The sequence below is a fragment of the Sipha flava genome, unplaced genomic scaffold (genome assembly GCF_003268045.1).
Source record: "Sipha flava isolate LNK unplaced genomic scaffold, YSA_version1 253_pilon_pilon, whole genome shotgun sequence".
Classification (NCBI taxonomy): Eukaryota; Metazoa; Arthropoda; class Insecta; order Hemiptera; family Aphididae; genus Sipha; species Sipha flava.
The window spans coordinates 57,502-75,069 of NW_020272905.1; the positions used below are offsets into that span (position 1 = coordinate 57,502).

Consider the following 17,568-nt stretch of genomic DNA (forward strand, 5'->3'; position numbering starts at 1 on the left):
TGTTTTGATTGTCAATTGTTTAAATAAAGCACTAATAAATAAACAAAAATAAATATATAAACAGTACGATTAAATAACTATATGTGGATTGTTGGTAGGTACACTGAAAGTCTCCATTTCAAGCTATTGCACAATACGATTTTGTCAAGTGCGAAATTTAAATAAAATATCTCGTGAATATGTAATTAAATGGTTATAAGGTCGTCAGACCTAATGTACATACGTTTATGTAACTAAACTATGAACATTTTAATAATCATCGGACACTTGGAACTTTGCAAATAAATTCGTATCACCAATTACTATACTTGTTATCTATATTATGTGACCCATATACTTCGTTACGCGAAGAAATAAATGAATTACAAATAGCAGTTTTCATTCCTGAATCCGGTCAAAGGGCCTATACTTAGGAGTGGGTTACAGCGACCATTTTACAGATTGCTCGAATGAAGGTCATCTCAGTTCCGTGGGTCCGATAAAGGTGTCAGATATAGTACAAATGTTCGCATATTATAATATTATGCATTATAATTACTATACATTATAACATATATGTATGGAATACGGAGATCGGAAAATACGCCGCGTCGGCGTAATGTCGTCGGTGGATGGTGCACATGGCCCGCGCGCGTCTTACCTTTCTAAACGGAAAAAATTCCATCAGAACAAACATCGCCTACCCACCGCCGTTACACCGCCACCGCCACCACCACCACCTAACGATTCCAGTCCGTCGCCACCTACCAATGTAGGTCCACCGCCAAACCACTACTATACCGACCAGTACCGCGACCGTCACCACTTCTGCCATCGTTGAGCGCGTCGGTGTGTTTTTTTTTATTATTTCCGTTCTGTGTTTTTTTTTTTTTTTATCATTTTATTATCGTGCAATTACACATCCTAACAACACCGAAGTCACTGACTGTCAACGTCGTTCGTCACCAACAGCCGGTTGTTCACACCTTCGTTGACGCGTGAATTTCGAATTAATCCATATATTTCACGTATTATAACATTTACCTATATAAATAGTGTTCCGTCTCGTCTCGCTCGTGCGTACGGATTGTGTTTTAACGTCCAAGTTTACGAGTGTGCGACGGTTTTCCGTTGACTCGTTTGCGATCGTCACAAAAACATTGCAACTTTGTACCCTATTCGCGTGTATTCGACTGTGCATTTAGCTTGATATATTTTTATGACATTTGGTACACATCTTGATGTCTGTTTTTCTAATTATTGTTTCCATCTAATACTGTGTTACTAAACCTCTCTTGCTCTCCTTGGCTAATAAAATTATTATTGAGACTGAGAGCGACTTGCATCGCTTACTCTGGGTCCATGTGAAATATGGATGTGCCAAATAATTTCAAGCCATATTTGTGCAAGTTGGACAACAACGATTGTGTGTCACTCATAAACATCATTAAATCGTTTAATACACCCGTCAGCGAAGAACACGCATGGGCTCTTTGCTATCAGTGTGCCAAGTGTTTTAAGAATGCTTTTGAACGAGAGCCAAACAGATGTCGAGTTGTCAAGAATTTGGAGGAAGTCCGTATTCATAAGGACGGATTTATTCATCCTAGTACCATCATAATCACTGATGAAGTTGGTATGTAATATTTACCCTTTTTGTATTATAATTACTACCCAATTAAATTAATTTTTACTGTTGATGATATCTTACTAATCATTGATAACTATTAAGAAACACCTTGCTATGTTAGGATAATAGATAAATACAAAAGTGGTCATTGATTAATTTTGATAATCTTAAATTTTGTACAACTCAATTGAAATTCCAATTACATTTTTCATAACTCTTTTTACAAATTTAAATATTGCTTTTTTATTTTTGCAGTTCATCTTATACTAAGTTTTATCTTAAGTGCTCACTCATCACCTATCAATTATTATGAATATCCTAATTTCAGAAGAAGTTAGAATTTTCAACCTTTTATCTCTCAAAATTTGTTATTGTATTTAAATACATATAATAATATGATATTTTACCCTAGGATAGATTATATACATTATATTTACCTATTCATTATTTATGTTACTTGTATTAATATTAATCATGTATTAAAAACATCGTTAAAAACTTTCAACTACACTTTATACAGTTAAAATAAATAATATAATTCACATTCCCAGCCTTGATTAAAATTATATGTATATATATATACTCAGTCTATACCTTACAAAGATATAATCAGATATTATCATACATATATATTATATTTCAACTTTGAGTATTGTTTTTGAGTATTTAAGTTATAAAGAATTAGACACTAGCTACATGTTTATAATTACAGTATTAGAATATTTTTTTTGTAAACAAATCGGAAGTTCAATATTACATACTTATAACATTTATTTTTATTGTTGATAGATATAATATGTGTTATTATTTTATCAATAAATTATATTTCTCTAAATATCTATTCTGTATTTATAAATATTTCAATATTTGAGTTAGTTCTAGTTTTAACTATGGGAATAGAGAACATATGTGTATTGCTTACACAAGTGTACTCAATTTATAGGTACTTGATTTTTTTTCCAAAAATACATATTGTAATCTATAAACATCATTAATATTCCTACTGTACATTTTAAAAGATTTACCTATTTGGTTTTCATATTATTGATTATCATAAAAAGTATATTGCCTTGGTTAGTTTTCATTATATAAATTTTTTAAAGATAAAAATTAGAATTAATTATAAAACAAATTATTATTTGTACAAACACTGCAAACATGGTTTTAATAAACTAATATATTTAATTATTGTTATAAAAAGTGCTAAGCCAATTTGAGTAGCTAACTTAATTATTTTTTTATTCTAATTTATGAGTATTAAAATTCAATATAATCATAATAGATCTATGTTTATTTGATAATATTTCACCAATAATTTAGTAACTTAAACTTTCATAACCTTTTAATTTATATAGGTATTATCAGATGTATTATATAGTTAAACAACTAGATAAATAATTTAAAAATAGAATTAATTCATAAGGATATTTTAATTAAGTAACACATTTATAAATCATAATTTACTTCTCATTAGATGTGTATGTTTTTCAAAAATAGATAGTAAGAATGCTATCAGAATTGATCCAATACATTTTTTTCTTTCAAAAACAAAATTGTTTAAAAAGGATGCAGAACCTATTAATTTCATAATAATTTTTAAATTACATTATAAACATATGCTATCATATAGTGATTGTATAAACTAATGTTTATAAATATGTCTAAATCCTAGGCATAAGCATGCGCAAACTGTCTGCAAGGGGAGCCCTTTAAAAAAAGTGAACCAAAGATTCTTGTACTAAAGACTACTAGTATAATTAAATATTTTAAATCTTATAAATTATTTATTTAATTCAATATGCAAATATAAAAATAAATACTATTTATACTTACACAATTTATGTCTAAGAAATCCTTATTTACATATCATATTATTTAGAACTTCATCCTTCTGTCCACAGGAATAAGGTTTTTGAATATATCAATTACATCTTCAATTTTTATATTACATGCAAGTTCTGATTAGTCTGATTAATAACTAATAACTTTATTACATTTATTCACAGATATCAATTCTATACTATTAGATTAAAACGGGCTTTACTTTATTTATGTAAAATGTAAAAATGTTCGCAATCTTGTATAGTATAGATAAACATTTATTAAAGAAAAAGCCAGAGTCTGCAGAGGGGGACGTGACCCACCCGACAACCCCCTTGTGCACCCCTATGATTCTAGGGTTGTCAATAGACTTCCCCCAGTACTTATAAAAAAATAAAATCCTTAAAATGTTGATATAGTTATAAAAACATAGTTGGTTTTACTAAATTACCCCAGAAATATTTTCTACTAACCTATGCTCTTGTTAGATTTTAGAATATTTTATAATCACCTACTAGTTCATGTCAAATGTTATGTAGAGCTGTACAAAATAACTAAAATAGGTTTATTTTATATATTTAGTCGTGTGTGTGTATATAATGTCTAGTAGGTATATTGTATTAGTATTATAAAAACATGTGCTGCTTTTATATTAAATATGTTCGTAGTTGTTTTTTGCATTTAAAAAATAATTAAGTAAGATGTTTTTATTTTTCCTCAAATATTAGTTGATAATACTTTGAAACTCATATAGATATCTAAATTTTAATATTCATGTTCAGTACATTTTATTTTTTATTGTAACGAGCAGGGTTCGGAAGTTGTAGCACTATAAATATTACTTTTTAGCTCTTAAATATAAACTTAAAAACTCTAAAATATGCGCTATTAATAGCACGAAAAATCAAAAAATATGCGTTTAACTTGAAAAATATGTAATTATACAAATTGTTGGGCTCATTATACACAGTCTAGACCAGCGACGTATTTAGGGGGGATGTTAGAATACCCCTCATCGACCATATTCTATGGTATTTCATCAAATTGCAAACTTATTTACAGTATAATTAGAATAAACATTGTATACAACTTGTGGATTCTACATACACTGTCTTAATATAATTATTTTCATTAGTATAATAATTTATATAAATACATTACATTTATTTTTGTAACATAAGGAGAGGGGCAGAGCCTTCCACTTACCATAAATCTATTAAATTTTAAAACACCCCCTTTAAATGAATCCTGGATATGCCATTGGTCTAGACTGATTGAATTATAAACCGTTAACAAAAATTTTAAATTACATAAATATTTTTGTAAAAATATACTTATTATTAAATTATTTTATATATTTACCTTGGAAATTATCCTAGATTATTAAAATGTTTGATAATCTAATGCAATGATGTAATAAAAAAATAACAATGATGGTATAACTATTAATACATCAAATTTTCAATGAAAACATAAAATAATATGTGATAAAGTCTATTTATTTTAAATAATTAAAATATTTTTAAAAACATAACCAAGTAAATACAATTATTATCAATAAAATTTGATTATTTCCTTCATTATGTGAAAAAATACCTGAAAACAGCACTATAAACCCTAAATTAGCAAAATAACAATAAAACCCGTAAATATGCAAAAAAATAGCAAAATTAAATTTTGTGTATGATATCCGAGTAGTAAGAAACATATTTGTATCATACATTGGATGTCCAAGGATCAACCAAGAAAAATATGCATTTACTAGAACTTCCGACCCTTAGTAATAAACAGACATTCCTCCTTCTGATTATAATATGGCTTTGCCCAGTTTTTCTATAAGTTTATTTCTTAGTTTATATAAATATTGATTTATTAATTATATAATAGTATATGTCTTTGATATTTTATTATTTTGTACAAAGTAAGATACTGTATAAATTTAATTTAAATTGTAATTTGAGGCAACTATAGAAATCCTAATGATCTCCACTTTAAATATCCATAGGAATATAGTTATTTTAAGAATAAATTATTAATACAAGATAAAGAATAGTATTGAATATATTAGTTTTAGTTAAATATTCTCTCATGTTATAATAACTAGATTAATTACTAATATATATATTGTTTTATTACTCAATATTATAAATTTACTTAATTATTTCAGAATTGTATGTTAAATAGTTTTATCATGTTTCTAATGACCTAATAATCCAAAATAATGTCTATATTATTATATTTGTTTCTAAAATCTATATTTTATTATTATATTTATTTCAGCTGAATCTCTTGAAAATAATGAAAAACCAGGTGAAAAACTTGGTAATGAAAATGTCAATAAAACTATACTTCAACATCATGTAAGTACTTATTTTATGACATAGGTTTATATTTATGTAGTAAATTTAAACTTTCAATAAATGTAATAATGATAATTTTATTTTTCTGTGGTATTTATGGTCTTTAAATAGGTTTAGTTGTTATTTTTAACTAAACTTATTTAAATAATTACAAATATTTTGTCTGTAGTTATTTGTGTTAAAATAAATTAATTTATATTGAGTTTACGTTTTGTATTTCAATTTTATATGCAATACATATGTTCTGGGTCAATATAGTTGAATATTTTTTCTTAACTCTAAGGTTTTGTAGGTTATTAATTAATATAGAACTAACATTTTTATTTTGGTATTCTGGGAACCGTGTATTGTTATGAAAATTAACATAGTTTCTAAAACATAAAATGAGTAGGTAATAATTAAATTTCCTCTGTATAAAATTAACTTGTATTGTAGTTTGTATGTAGTTTTGTATTTTGCTTCAAAATGCATTTACTTCCTTTTTAAATATACTTTCTACTTCTTACATTTAAATATTAAACTAAATGATAAATGTTTTAATTTTATTATTTTATTTATATATATATTTGTAGTTTTCATAATTATTCTAGATTATAAAAAAAAATCAGAAATACCTAATATAATTATTGATGATTTTTATATTTTAATTGATTTAGTTATAAATCTACATTGTTTTCTAAATGCATTTTTATGTATATTGTATACATGTGTATTATTACCAAAATTATATGAACCTGAGAAAATTCTTTTGAAATTTATTGAGACATATTCTTTAATAATTGATTATGTATGGTAGAATTTAATGAAAGTTCTTAAATTATTTTGCTTCTCTTGTATTTTGGATTATTGATATTCTATATACAAAAAAAAAAAAAATCATTGAATTCTTTAAAGCATTCAATATAAGTAATATACATTTAAATTAGTATACAATTATTTATTAAAAATTTAATTAATTTCACGTTATTATTTATATTATTCAATAAGAACATTTTTTAATGAATCTAATCATTTTTGAATAAATGTTATTGAATATGATGACATTTTATTATTTTTAATTATCGTATAATTAATATTTCTCAATAATTATTTCTACAGGTTATTGCCAGTTTAGGTTACATAGTTTTTCAAGTGCTAGATTTTGGCATCGATGAAGATGAAGAAAGATCATTAAATCCTGAATTAGAGTCATTAATCAAACGAATGATAGCTTCATGTGAGTATTGCATTACTATATTATAAATGTATTTTAAATAAAAAAAAAAATTATAGGTCTAAATTAGGAAACTTATTACTTGTAGAAATGTTATACAATTTGAACATATATAAATAGTATGTATAATATATTTTAATTATCTTTTATAAAATTAAATAGTTAATTATTTATAATATATACGATTGTTATAACTGTTTACAAAGTATGTAAATAGTTTATATAAAAGTAGATTAAACTTCTAAAAAATACATAAATATTTGATACTATTCATTTTTAACCATATTTTACAATTATTTATCAGTTTAATTAAATATCATTATACTGATTACCTGAACTATTTTTTAATGATTCTAAAATTACCTAAAATCTTATAGCCATGAATCTATATTTTTTGTCTTGTGATGAACCTAGTTTTATTTATAAAAACATAAATTGTGTAAAAACATATTTACAGTATAATTTAGTGTCTATATGGAAATATTAAATGCTTATATTTTTATTATTATTATTGAAATAAAAAATAAAAGTCATAGGTAATTGTTTTATAATTCTTGTTAATTGTTATTTATATATAAATATAAATATATCTCATACTTCAAACATGAATTTCAGTAAATTGTAATAAGTTGATGAAGATTATAAAATTTGCATTATAAAATTACAACTATTTTGATTTTTAATTCTAATTTAAATGGATATTAATGTTACTATTTTTTATTGATTACAACAATAGTTTCTATGATTAATAAAGTAAAGTTGATTGTTAATGATAAGATGAATGATGTTTCAAATATACTTTCCATTCACTATTATCCACATCTACCCATTCTAATAGTTGTTAGAGTTGAATACCTTAAAAAAGTATGTTACATTTGCTACTACTTTCCATGAAAAGTAGTCCACTACAAAAAGGGCTATTTTTAAAAAAAGTTGCTTTTACTCAAAACTTGTAAATATATAAAACCAAACAACACTACATTTTCAATAATTTATAAATTTATTTTTAAATCCTTATGCATGTTAATTTGGTTTGTATGGCATTTGTTAATAAAATATTAACCATCATATTTAATCAATAAAAATTTTAAAGTAGTAAATGTATGTTAAGACATTAATATAAAAAATAAATATTTTATAAATACAATTCTTCTAGAATGATATAAATTTAGAAATGTACTATTTTTATATTTTAAAATTATTTTTGTACCAATTTAATATAATAAAATTATAATGTAATTATCAAAATATAGAGATTATATTATAAAAACCCTATTTGGCATTTCATATTTATAACAAAGATCAAGTAATAAAGTATCAAAATCATGTATAAATAAAAAACAGAATATGTAATATTTTTAAATTATTTCTGGAATTATAGATATAGATGATTTAGGCTTTACCTTTACTTAAAACTTTTTATAATTATATTGTTCTACAATACAATTAAATAAGTGGTTGGTAAATAAAATATGTAACTAAAAATTTCACTATTTAATATCTTGTCAAATCTAATCACTTACCTAATAGTTGTCACTTATGTTTTATATTTCAATTTTTGTTATTTTATTATTCCTCAAGTTAATTTCATGAACTGAACTTTCAAAAAATTAAATTTTATATTCAATAGTAAAATTGTAATATTTATAGAACAAAATGAATTCATATTGATTATTAATATACTAAAGTTAATCAATGCAATTATTAATTGTAAATAATTATTTATACAAAATTTAGGGGATCTTATTAGAATAATATATCAATTATTGTTTTTATAACAGAAATTTCGAATTTATTTTTATCATATTAATATTTATATAGATCAAAATGTATTAGAAATGTTAGGGATGATATATTTTTTATTTATTGCCAAAAGTTAGTTGAAATTTAGATTTTATATTCATTTTATTAAGTTTTAAAGTAAATTTACATTATATAAAATATAAATTTTTACTTAATATAGTTGAATATGGATGTCATACTCAATCCATGGACCATGGACAATCAGGTGAAACAGATGATGAAGGAATTGAAAGAGATTCTGCTGAATGTGAAGAAATATTACGAACTAATTTTGCAACTTTTGATGATGTTTTAGAAGTAAATTATATTTATATAAAAGTTTTTATTAAAATTTTATTGCTAAATAATAAAAGAAAAAATATAACTTATAAGCTTTGTAACATTTCTTTGTTTTTATTTATATTAGGAATGCAGTAGGCATATTGGTGTATCAGGTTTGGGTTCTGAAACACATTACAAAGCAGTATGTCGGGCTTTAGTGACCGAAGCTCTTGAACTCTCTTCATTTTTAGATAAACTATCTGATGGGACTGTCAGCTTAAGACACAGAAATTCAACTTCATCTGAATTAAGTACATTGGATTATAGCGATTGGGTAAGCATTTCAATTCTAATTTTTTCTATATTAATTTTTGTAGTTCTATATATTAACTAAGTAACATCTTAAACCCATAATTATATTAGCATATGTTTAACAGTTGAGCATTGGTAACTTAAAATGTATGTTCACATAATTATAATTCATCATCTAGTGTAATTATGAATTATACCTACAATATTATGGCTTTAGGAAGTTAATTTGTAAGTTTATATTATTTCTCCATAACAATTATGGTATCAAAACTAACAAATTTGTTATGCAACTTTTTGTTAGCCAAACCGCAGAAAGTGGAGTATTTTACAAGTATGTTTGTTTATTGTACAATGAGATATTAGATATTAATTTACAATACTTTCTCCTTCTCCTTCCTCTTGCTCCCATCTATTTGGGGTTGGCCACCCTTGTCCTAAACATCCACTCGTCTCGATTTTCCGCATCCCCAATGCACACCAACAGCTCTCATATCGTTCTCAATTGTATCTAACCATTTCTTTTTTGATATTCCTCTTTTTCCTTAAACATTTTTTTCATAACTACTATTACTGTTTTTATTTCCTCTAGTCTCATCACATACCCAAACTATCATCTCAGTCTATTTTGTCTCATCTTATCCACTATTGGCGCTATACCAATAATACCTTTCACATATTCTTTTCTTATTCTATTTTCTCTTGTCATTCCCATCATCCATATAATCATTTTCATTTCCGCAACACTCATACTTGGTTCTATTCTCTTGTCAACCATCCAACACTCTGAACCATATAGCATAGTTGATCTCACTACGCTTCAGTAAATTTTACCTTGAAATTTATTTAAATATTGAAATTCTCTTATCACATAAAATGCCTGATACTTCTCTCCATATAATTTTAAATATTAATTTACAATACCTTTGTAATATATTTTAAATGAAAATTAATAATCATAATTTTTACAATTATTGATAATTTAATTAATTTTTGGTATATTTTTTTATTAATCAATTATTTTTTTTTTTTTTTTTAGGCTCGATTATGGATTCAATTAATACGTGAACTGAGACGAGGTGTGCAATTGAAAAAAGTAGATCAGAGGCCTCATGCTGGAGTTGGATATGTTGAATATGCATTAACTCCTTATGAAATGTTAATGGATGATATAAGATCCAGAAGATATACATTAAAAAGAGTAACTCCTCCTGAAATTCCAGCAAGAATTCAAAGAGATGCACATGATGCAATTCTTGAATTCATTAGGTCCAGGCCACCTTTAAAAAGTGTAAGTAATTATTATTAAAAACATGTGATATGAACTTGCTCTGTAATTAATTAATTAATTATATATTTACTCATCATAGCAATATTTTATTTTTATATTTATTATATGATCATTACTTATTGATTTTACATACTCATACATAATCATTCACATCTAGTCTACTAACTTAAAATATTATATGTAGTTTTAAACAAAAGATTTACAATCTTAAATTTGTTTTGTTGTTAAAATAAAAATGATCATATAACAATTCATTTTTTTTTTTTATCTGGTTATATTATGTAATATTATACTGAGAAATTGAAATAATTTGACATTGATATTTTATAAAATATGTTTGATAACTTTTAATTACATGTTAAGTCATTTATAATATTTGATAAGCTTAACTTAATGTTTTCAAGTATTTTTAGCCTTTGAACGAACATAAAAATGTGTATTACAACATACAACATAATAGCTTATATTCATGATTAACTGTAAAGTTATATATTTTTATTCTATTTTATTAATATGAAATTTATAAATTGTGATATTACATTATTTTATTATTAATATTTATTTTAGGCTGCAGCAAGAAAATTAGCTCCACGGCAACAAGATAAACTTTCGCCTAGAGAACATTTATTGGAGTGTATAAAAAGTGGAAACGTTAAATTACGTTCTACTTCATTAACCAGTAAGTTCATTAAATGTTATGTCATACATATTTAATATTTTTAATAATATTTTTATGTTATGAATAAAAAACTTGAGTTGATCTACTGTATAATTCTTTATTCAAATGACATTGTATATTTATCATTATTTTTTTTATTAATGTTTCTGTTTCTCATTTTTTTAGAAAGTCCTTTCCGTAATATAAAATCAACAAGATCAATGTCAAGTCCTCCTAATTCTCGTAATAATAAGTCAAAAAGTAAATTTATTATAATTAGTAAATAATAAGATTATGCTAATATATAAATTAATAAAATAAATGGTTATTCTTATAATTTTAAGTTCACTATGACGAATCTTCTTTAAATCATTCAGAAGAAGAAACTACACCAAACCAATCACTTAATAAAAGTATGCTTAATCCAAACAAGGAACGCAAACTTATTAAAGTTGACTTTTCTGCAATAGCACAATTAGTGGTATGTTTGTTTAATTAGAAATATTTTATCATGAATCTAATTGTAGTTTTATAATGTTTCTTAATTCTCACATTCAATTTATAGAGTTCTGATTCTGAAGATGATTTTGAGGATGACGAAGAAGATAACAAATTTAAGAATTCAACAGTAGATAATAAAGATCAATCAACATATTTGGGAATTTCCAGTCAAGGTAGTGATTCTCCAAAAAATTGTGATTTGCACTTTCAATTAAAGACTTTGACACCTACCCAGTCCTGTGTTATATCTTAAAATTAATCCTTCATACTCTTAATTCTTATGTATCATTCTTAGTTCTTTTCAACTTTTTTATTTTTATTTTATTATTTTTTTTTCATTTATGTTTAGATTATTCAACTATTGTGATTTGGGTTGTATTTGTTACTGCACCCAGGCTTGTTTTTATATTATAGAATATTTTTAGTCTCTAATTTTTTGCACTGAAACTTGTGCACAATCTGAATGGTGAATAATAAAATATTGTATTGATTTAATTAATAAAAAATAATAATAATGATTTAAATAATTATTGTTACAATTAAAACTAAATATTTAATACGATTTATCCATAAATGTAATATTAATAATAATAATAATAATAATGCTCATGGATATATCTAACAAAGTTCTATAAACAATATTGTATTATATTTTGTACATAAATATGAGGTGATTGATAATTTTTTTTTTTTTATTGACTACCCACATATTTTAAATAATTTGTACTTGTGCACCATGAACAAAATCTTTGCTTCATCTGCCTTGGTAATTTATGTTTATGATCTTTTTCGTTTTATTTTTATAAGTATTGTATTTATGTATATAATTTTATTTTGTAGAATAAAAAAAATTGTATTGAAACTAAAAAAGACTGTTATATGTGTGTGTATATTTTAAATATAAAATATGTACAAATACTCAGGTAAGATGAATTCCTTTTGTCTTGAAATTTGTTCGTGCATGAAACATAACATTTTTTTGTATGCTTGCTATTTCAACTGTAGTTTTTATATTTTAATAATATTGTTAATTGGTGTTGGTACACATGACATTTTTATTAGGTTTTTAATTGAAAAATGAAAATGAAAATAAAACTTTTTTTTTTTTTTAATTTGACATTTTTAAATTAATTATCTGAATTTGTATTTTAATTTTTGCTTAAATTATAATTGTTCTTACCTATATGAGTTTATGTTAAATTTTCTTTATCAAAATATTTCAATCTTTTTGTTTAATAATTATATTATTATGTAACCATACTAAAATAATTTTATGTTTCATATTTAATTGAATAAGAATCTGTCACTTATCAATCCATGTTCTTTTATGTAATTTTGTTTTTAATTTACATATTAACAGTGTATTGTAAGGGGAAAAGTACTAATTTATTGAATAATAACAAACATAAATAACATTTTATAATATAAAATATTATTATAATTTTATAATATAAATAACATTTTATATTTTATTATTTTTAAATTTTTATATTTATGGAATTTTATTTTTATTTTTATTACTGATGCCAAACTTAATGATTATAGAAAAAGAAGAAAAACATGGAAAAACCGATAGCATACTAAATAAAAATGTCCATGCAATGAGAAAACAACAACGAAGGCATACAATTGCTGATCAATCATCATTGTCATTCTTCAAACCTATGGGTTTATGGAAACAATCTCGTAGACAATCTATGTTCAAAAATACTTTACCTACAGTAAATATATGATCACATTTACATATTTATAAGATGTGTAAATGTATACACAATTTGATTTCTTTCATGATTTAGTAAATATATATATTTCCAGAGTGATTGTTTGACTTTGACTCTGCAAGAGCTAATACATATTCGCAGTGTGCTTACAAAAGCAGAAATTGAAAGTTTGCCAGTTGAAGGAAATTTCAAAGAAGATGTGGAAAATAGAAAAGTAAACATTAATTACTTTTTGGAAATATTAAAACCAAATAAAAAACAATTTTGGTTTTGTAGGTTTGCTTCCTGTGTATGAAAACTAGATTTGGCATTTTCGGTCCATGGGGACAGGAATGTAAAATGTGTCAACGTACAGTGTGTTCAAAATGTTGCACCAAGGTATTTTAATTTTAATATACACACACATTAATTAATAGAAAACATATGTAACCAAAACATTTGTTTACAAATAGATGCGTATGCCCACTGAGCATCTGTCTCAAATACCAGTGGTTGCACTCAGTCCCAACGTAGCTACTTCCGAACAAAACTCCTGGTGGTCAAAGAGTAGTTGGGGTAGTGCTCCATCAAGTCCTCAGAAATCATTGGCAGTTGGTGGTTCTGGTTCCCATAACAGTATGTCTGCTAGTTATCATGGTTCCTCAGCTGTTACACAAAACATTACTCGGTACTCATTTTATTTTGATAATTTTGATAATATTCGATATTTTCTTTTTTTAGAAAACATGAATAATTTTGTTTTTAATATTTATCAATATTTCAGTGCTAAATATAGCGCACAAATGGCTGTGTGTTTGGACTGTAAAACAATGGTACTTCAAGAAATCAAAACATCCAGAGTAAATCGTTCAAATTTACTTCGACATTTAACACTTGACTTGTCATCTGTTTATTAGAAAATTGTTCCAGGCCATAATAGCATTTTTGAATATTTTACTTTTATTGTTACTTAAAATTCTGTTGTCATTCACTTGATATTATTTTTAGAATATTATATTTAAATTGTAATGAAAATTAGAATTAGATATTGGGTTATTATCAAGATTATAACTCATGTTTAGTAAAATTTAATTAAAATAATAAACATTATTGTAGCACATGTAAAGCGTGTATATAATTTTAGATTATATTGTAAAAAATAATTGATTACATATATTTATATATAAAAAATATATATGTTTATTTTTATTAGTTTAAGTATTAATTTTGATTATTGTTTTAATTTATTTCGATATTACCACTGTAGTTTCATTTATGTGTATTCACTAGATTTGTTTTTGTCTAGATGTTTATGATATGTATTATAGGTACAAACTGTTAATTATAAACAAAAAACAGTGATACATTTAAACAAATTTTGTTGTGCAATATACTATTTTGACAGTAAACTTAACTTTTAGTTTACATGGCCTTTAAACTTTGTATTAATCATCTAAGTTTTGTGAGCATTTAATGATTGTCATTGATTGATAAAATATATTCAATGTACAAATTCAAATAAAGATTGAACCATATATTATTTGTTATAGTTTCAAAAATATAATATAATGTTTATATAAAAAAACGATATTTATTAAGTACTTTATGAACTTTAACCTGTTGTATCTAATCCGACTGAATTTTCTATCTGTGTTCTAGACCATCTTTTCCAAATAATTATCTTAGTACCATGTAATAAGATAATTTAAATCCTCACAAGTAATGGATAGTTGAAAAGCCCACAAACGGTTTTTTCTTTTCTATTAAATTGTAGCTATACAATCAATATGGACAAATATCTGTTAACATTTAAACATTTATATCAAATAGTCTCAGGAAAAAAAATTGTCTTTAAATTAAATAAATTCTTTAACTATCTACATTTATTATAATATAAATTATTGAAGTCAAGCCTTTATGTTGTAAAAATGTTGTTTTTAAAACAAAAAACACTTATGGTTACAAATAAAATCCAAACTTATGGAACTATGTAAGAATGTATTTATTGCTTACATTGGTCACAAAAGTAATCTAAATATATTGTTAATAAACACAAAATTGAAATCTTATTTTTATTTATTTTCTATTATCTCAACGTTTCCTTTCCACTTTTTGAGCTTTCTTCTTTTTAGCATCTTTCTTTTCTTGCGCTAATTGTTTTTGTTTTTCTCTGTGAAATTAAATAAAAATACTATTAAAATTAATATAAATAATAGTTAATTTTGAAATAAAACTACTTAATACTACCATACAACATTATTTAATCTTTAATAAAAATTCTATATATATATATATATATATTTCTATTTTGTGTTGTCACATATAATGTACAACAGTTAAAACATCAATATAAAAAATGTTATACAAAACCAATAATTTTGTTCAATACTGGTATTAACTTTATCTACATTCCAAATTGGTGAGCCTTTTATTTTTTTATTTATGTATCAACTATACTATTTGTTTAAATTATGATGCATTATTGGTAATTTTTGTTTTTCAATTTATATACTACTATTAATATCGATTTTTTGTAACAGAAACAATACTATTATATTTTCACTATTAAAAATGTTAATGAAATATTACCGGTCTTCCTTATCTTTTTCTTTTTTTCGCAAACTTTCTTCTTTAGCTCTTTCTCTTTGTTCTTTTTTTAATGCTAATACAGAACTGGCATTGGTATTGTGTTCTATATCTAAATCGCTACATTCTTCTTCTTCTGAATTTGCTTCTTTCTATAGATATAGAAACTAAATGTTAACAAGTCATTTGATTAAATAAAATAAAAATCAAAAAATTAATTTTCAAATTGAACTCATGAAATCTATAATATAGTAGTATTATGCAAATTATTTGTATATTATCATACTTGTGCGTATTGAGATAAAATGTTTTTTCTTATTTTCATTAAATCTGAATTGTCTTCATCTGAATTCTGTCTATTAACTTTATTAGGTACCACTGTCCTAATATTATTTTCTAGCATTTTAACTAAAATCTCTTCAGTGTCTTCAACTGCTTTTTTAACTTCATCGTGGTCATTTACATCATTAGTGTCATACATGTTAATTATTTCAATGCATTGCATTTTTGCTTCGTTCTCGCTCTACAGATGAAACAAAAAAAATAAAATAAAAATAAAATATGTAAAACATTCTGACATTGACTTATAATAATAAATATAACACTAACCAATACTTCACCGAGAATCGCCTCAAGAGCACTAATCTTTTCACAACGATCTTCTTCGCCGTCCAACACGCTCTCAATGTAATTCAAGTAGATCTCTTCGTCCAACGCAAACTGTTTTAGTTTGGACGACAACCATGCAGTTTTCGGAGCGGAGGCTGACATGCTAATGGTATAAAACATTAAAATACTAGTAACGGAGACTGAACAAACGGAATGTTTACATGAACGTTTTTGCCTATATGTGTGACGGTGTCTGTGCGTAGCCAACGGCGGTGGTCTCCTACCAGTTCAGCACGTAACGGTGGCTTTCCGATGCAGAACTTTTGAAGAAATCACCCGTACGTCGAAGTCCGTCAACCAATATCTCCATCGAACGCGTTCTAATGTCCGTACCGTCTGCATTCAAACGAGCGGAAATTTTGCCGAACTCGTTGCCGTTATCAGTTATCACGGTTCAGCTGTTATCATGCATTGTTGTTTATGCGCTATCAAATTACAGTGCTCAGCCGAAGTGACACTTAACGAGCCGCTCGATCTTACCCGTCAAACGAGTAGATATTATTATTCCGGAAACCCAATTCAACTGCCAACACATTTTAAACATGGTTTAGAGAAACCTTTGTGTCTATTAATTATTTACTATTATTATTATTATTATTATTATTTTATCTTTCTTTTTGTGTATTTTAAAAATTTGAGAAAATAAATAAATGTTTGTAATTTAATAGTACCAAGTCAGTAACACTTGTGTGCTAATCTAATAAATAGTCATTTTGAATACCTATAGAACTTATTTATAAACCAATGTTTATTTTTCTATTTGATGTATTCATCAACTCATCGATGA

The 17,568-nt window shown here is 24.8% G+C and overlaps 2 protein-coding genes across 3 annotated transcripts; one reads left to right on the plus strand and one right to left on the minus strand.

Moving 5' to 3' along the window:
• The first annotated feature begins 706 nt into the window (after positions 1-706).
• On the plus strand, positions 707-14,652 carry LOC112684628 (protein spire homolog 1). Of its 2 annotated transcripts, XM_025556241.1 has the most exons (16): positions 1,351-1,615; positions 5,711-5,790; positions 6,889-7,006; positions 8,967-9,103; positions 9,213-9,401; positions 9,681-9,710; positions 10,416-10,667; positions 11,235-11,346; positions 11,512-11,586; positions 11,670-11,806; positions 11,891-11,999; positions 13,372-13,547; positions 13,642-13,761; positions 13,824-13,925; positions 14,000-14,214; positions 14,311-14,652. In XM_025556241.1, exons 1-16 carry the CDS (start codon positions 1,351-1,353, stop codon positions 14,441-14,443), a joined length of 2,250 nt encoding a protein of 749 aa, XP_025412026.1. In that variant the 3' UTR covers positions 14,444-14,652. The 2 variants fall into 2 exon arrangements, with proteins under 2 accessions (XP_025412027.1, XP_025412026.1); XM_025556242.1 differs by lacking the exon at positions 9,681-9,710 and having other exon boundaries at positions 707-1,615; positions 14,311-14,443.
• Positions 14,653-15,617: 965 nt separating this feature from the next.
• Positions 15,618-17,183, minus strand: LOC112684639 (coiled-coil domain-containing protein 43). Its single transcript, XM_025556255.1, has 5 exons — positions 16,943-17,183; positions 16,722-16,884; positions 16,399-16,635; positions 16,116-16,264; positions 15,618-15,696 (listed from the first exon to the last, which is right to left on the minus strand). Exons 2-5 carry the CDS (start codon positions 16,881-16,883, stop codon positions 15,618-15,620), a joined length of 627 nt encoding a protein of 208 aa, XP_025412040.1. The 5' UTR covers position 16,884; positions 16,943-17,183.
• Between the last annotated feature and the right edge of the window lie 385 nt (positions 17,184-17,568).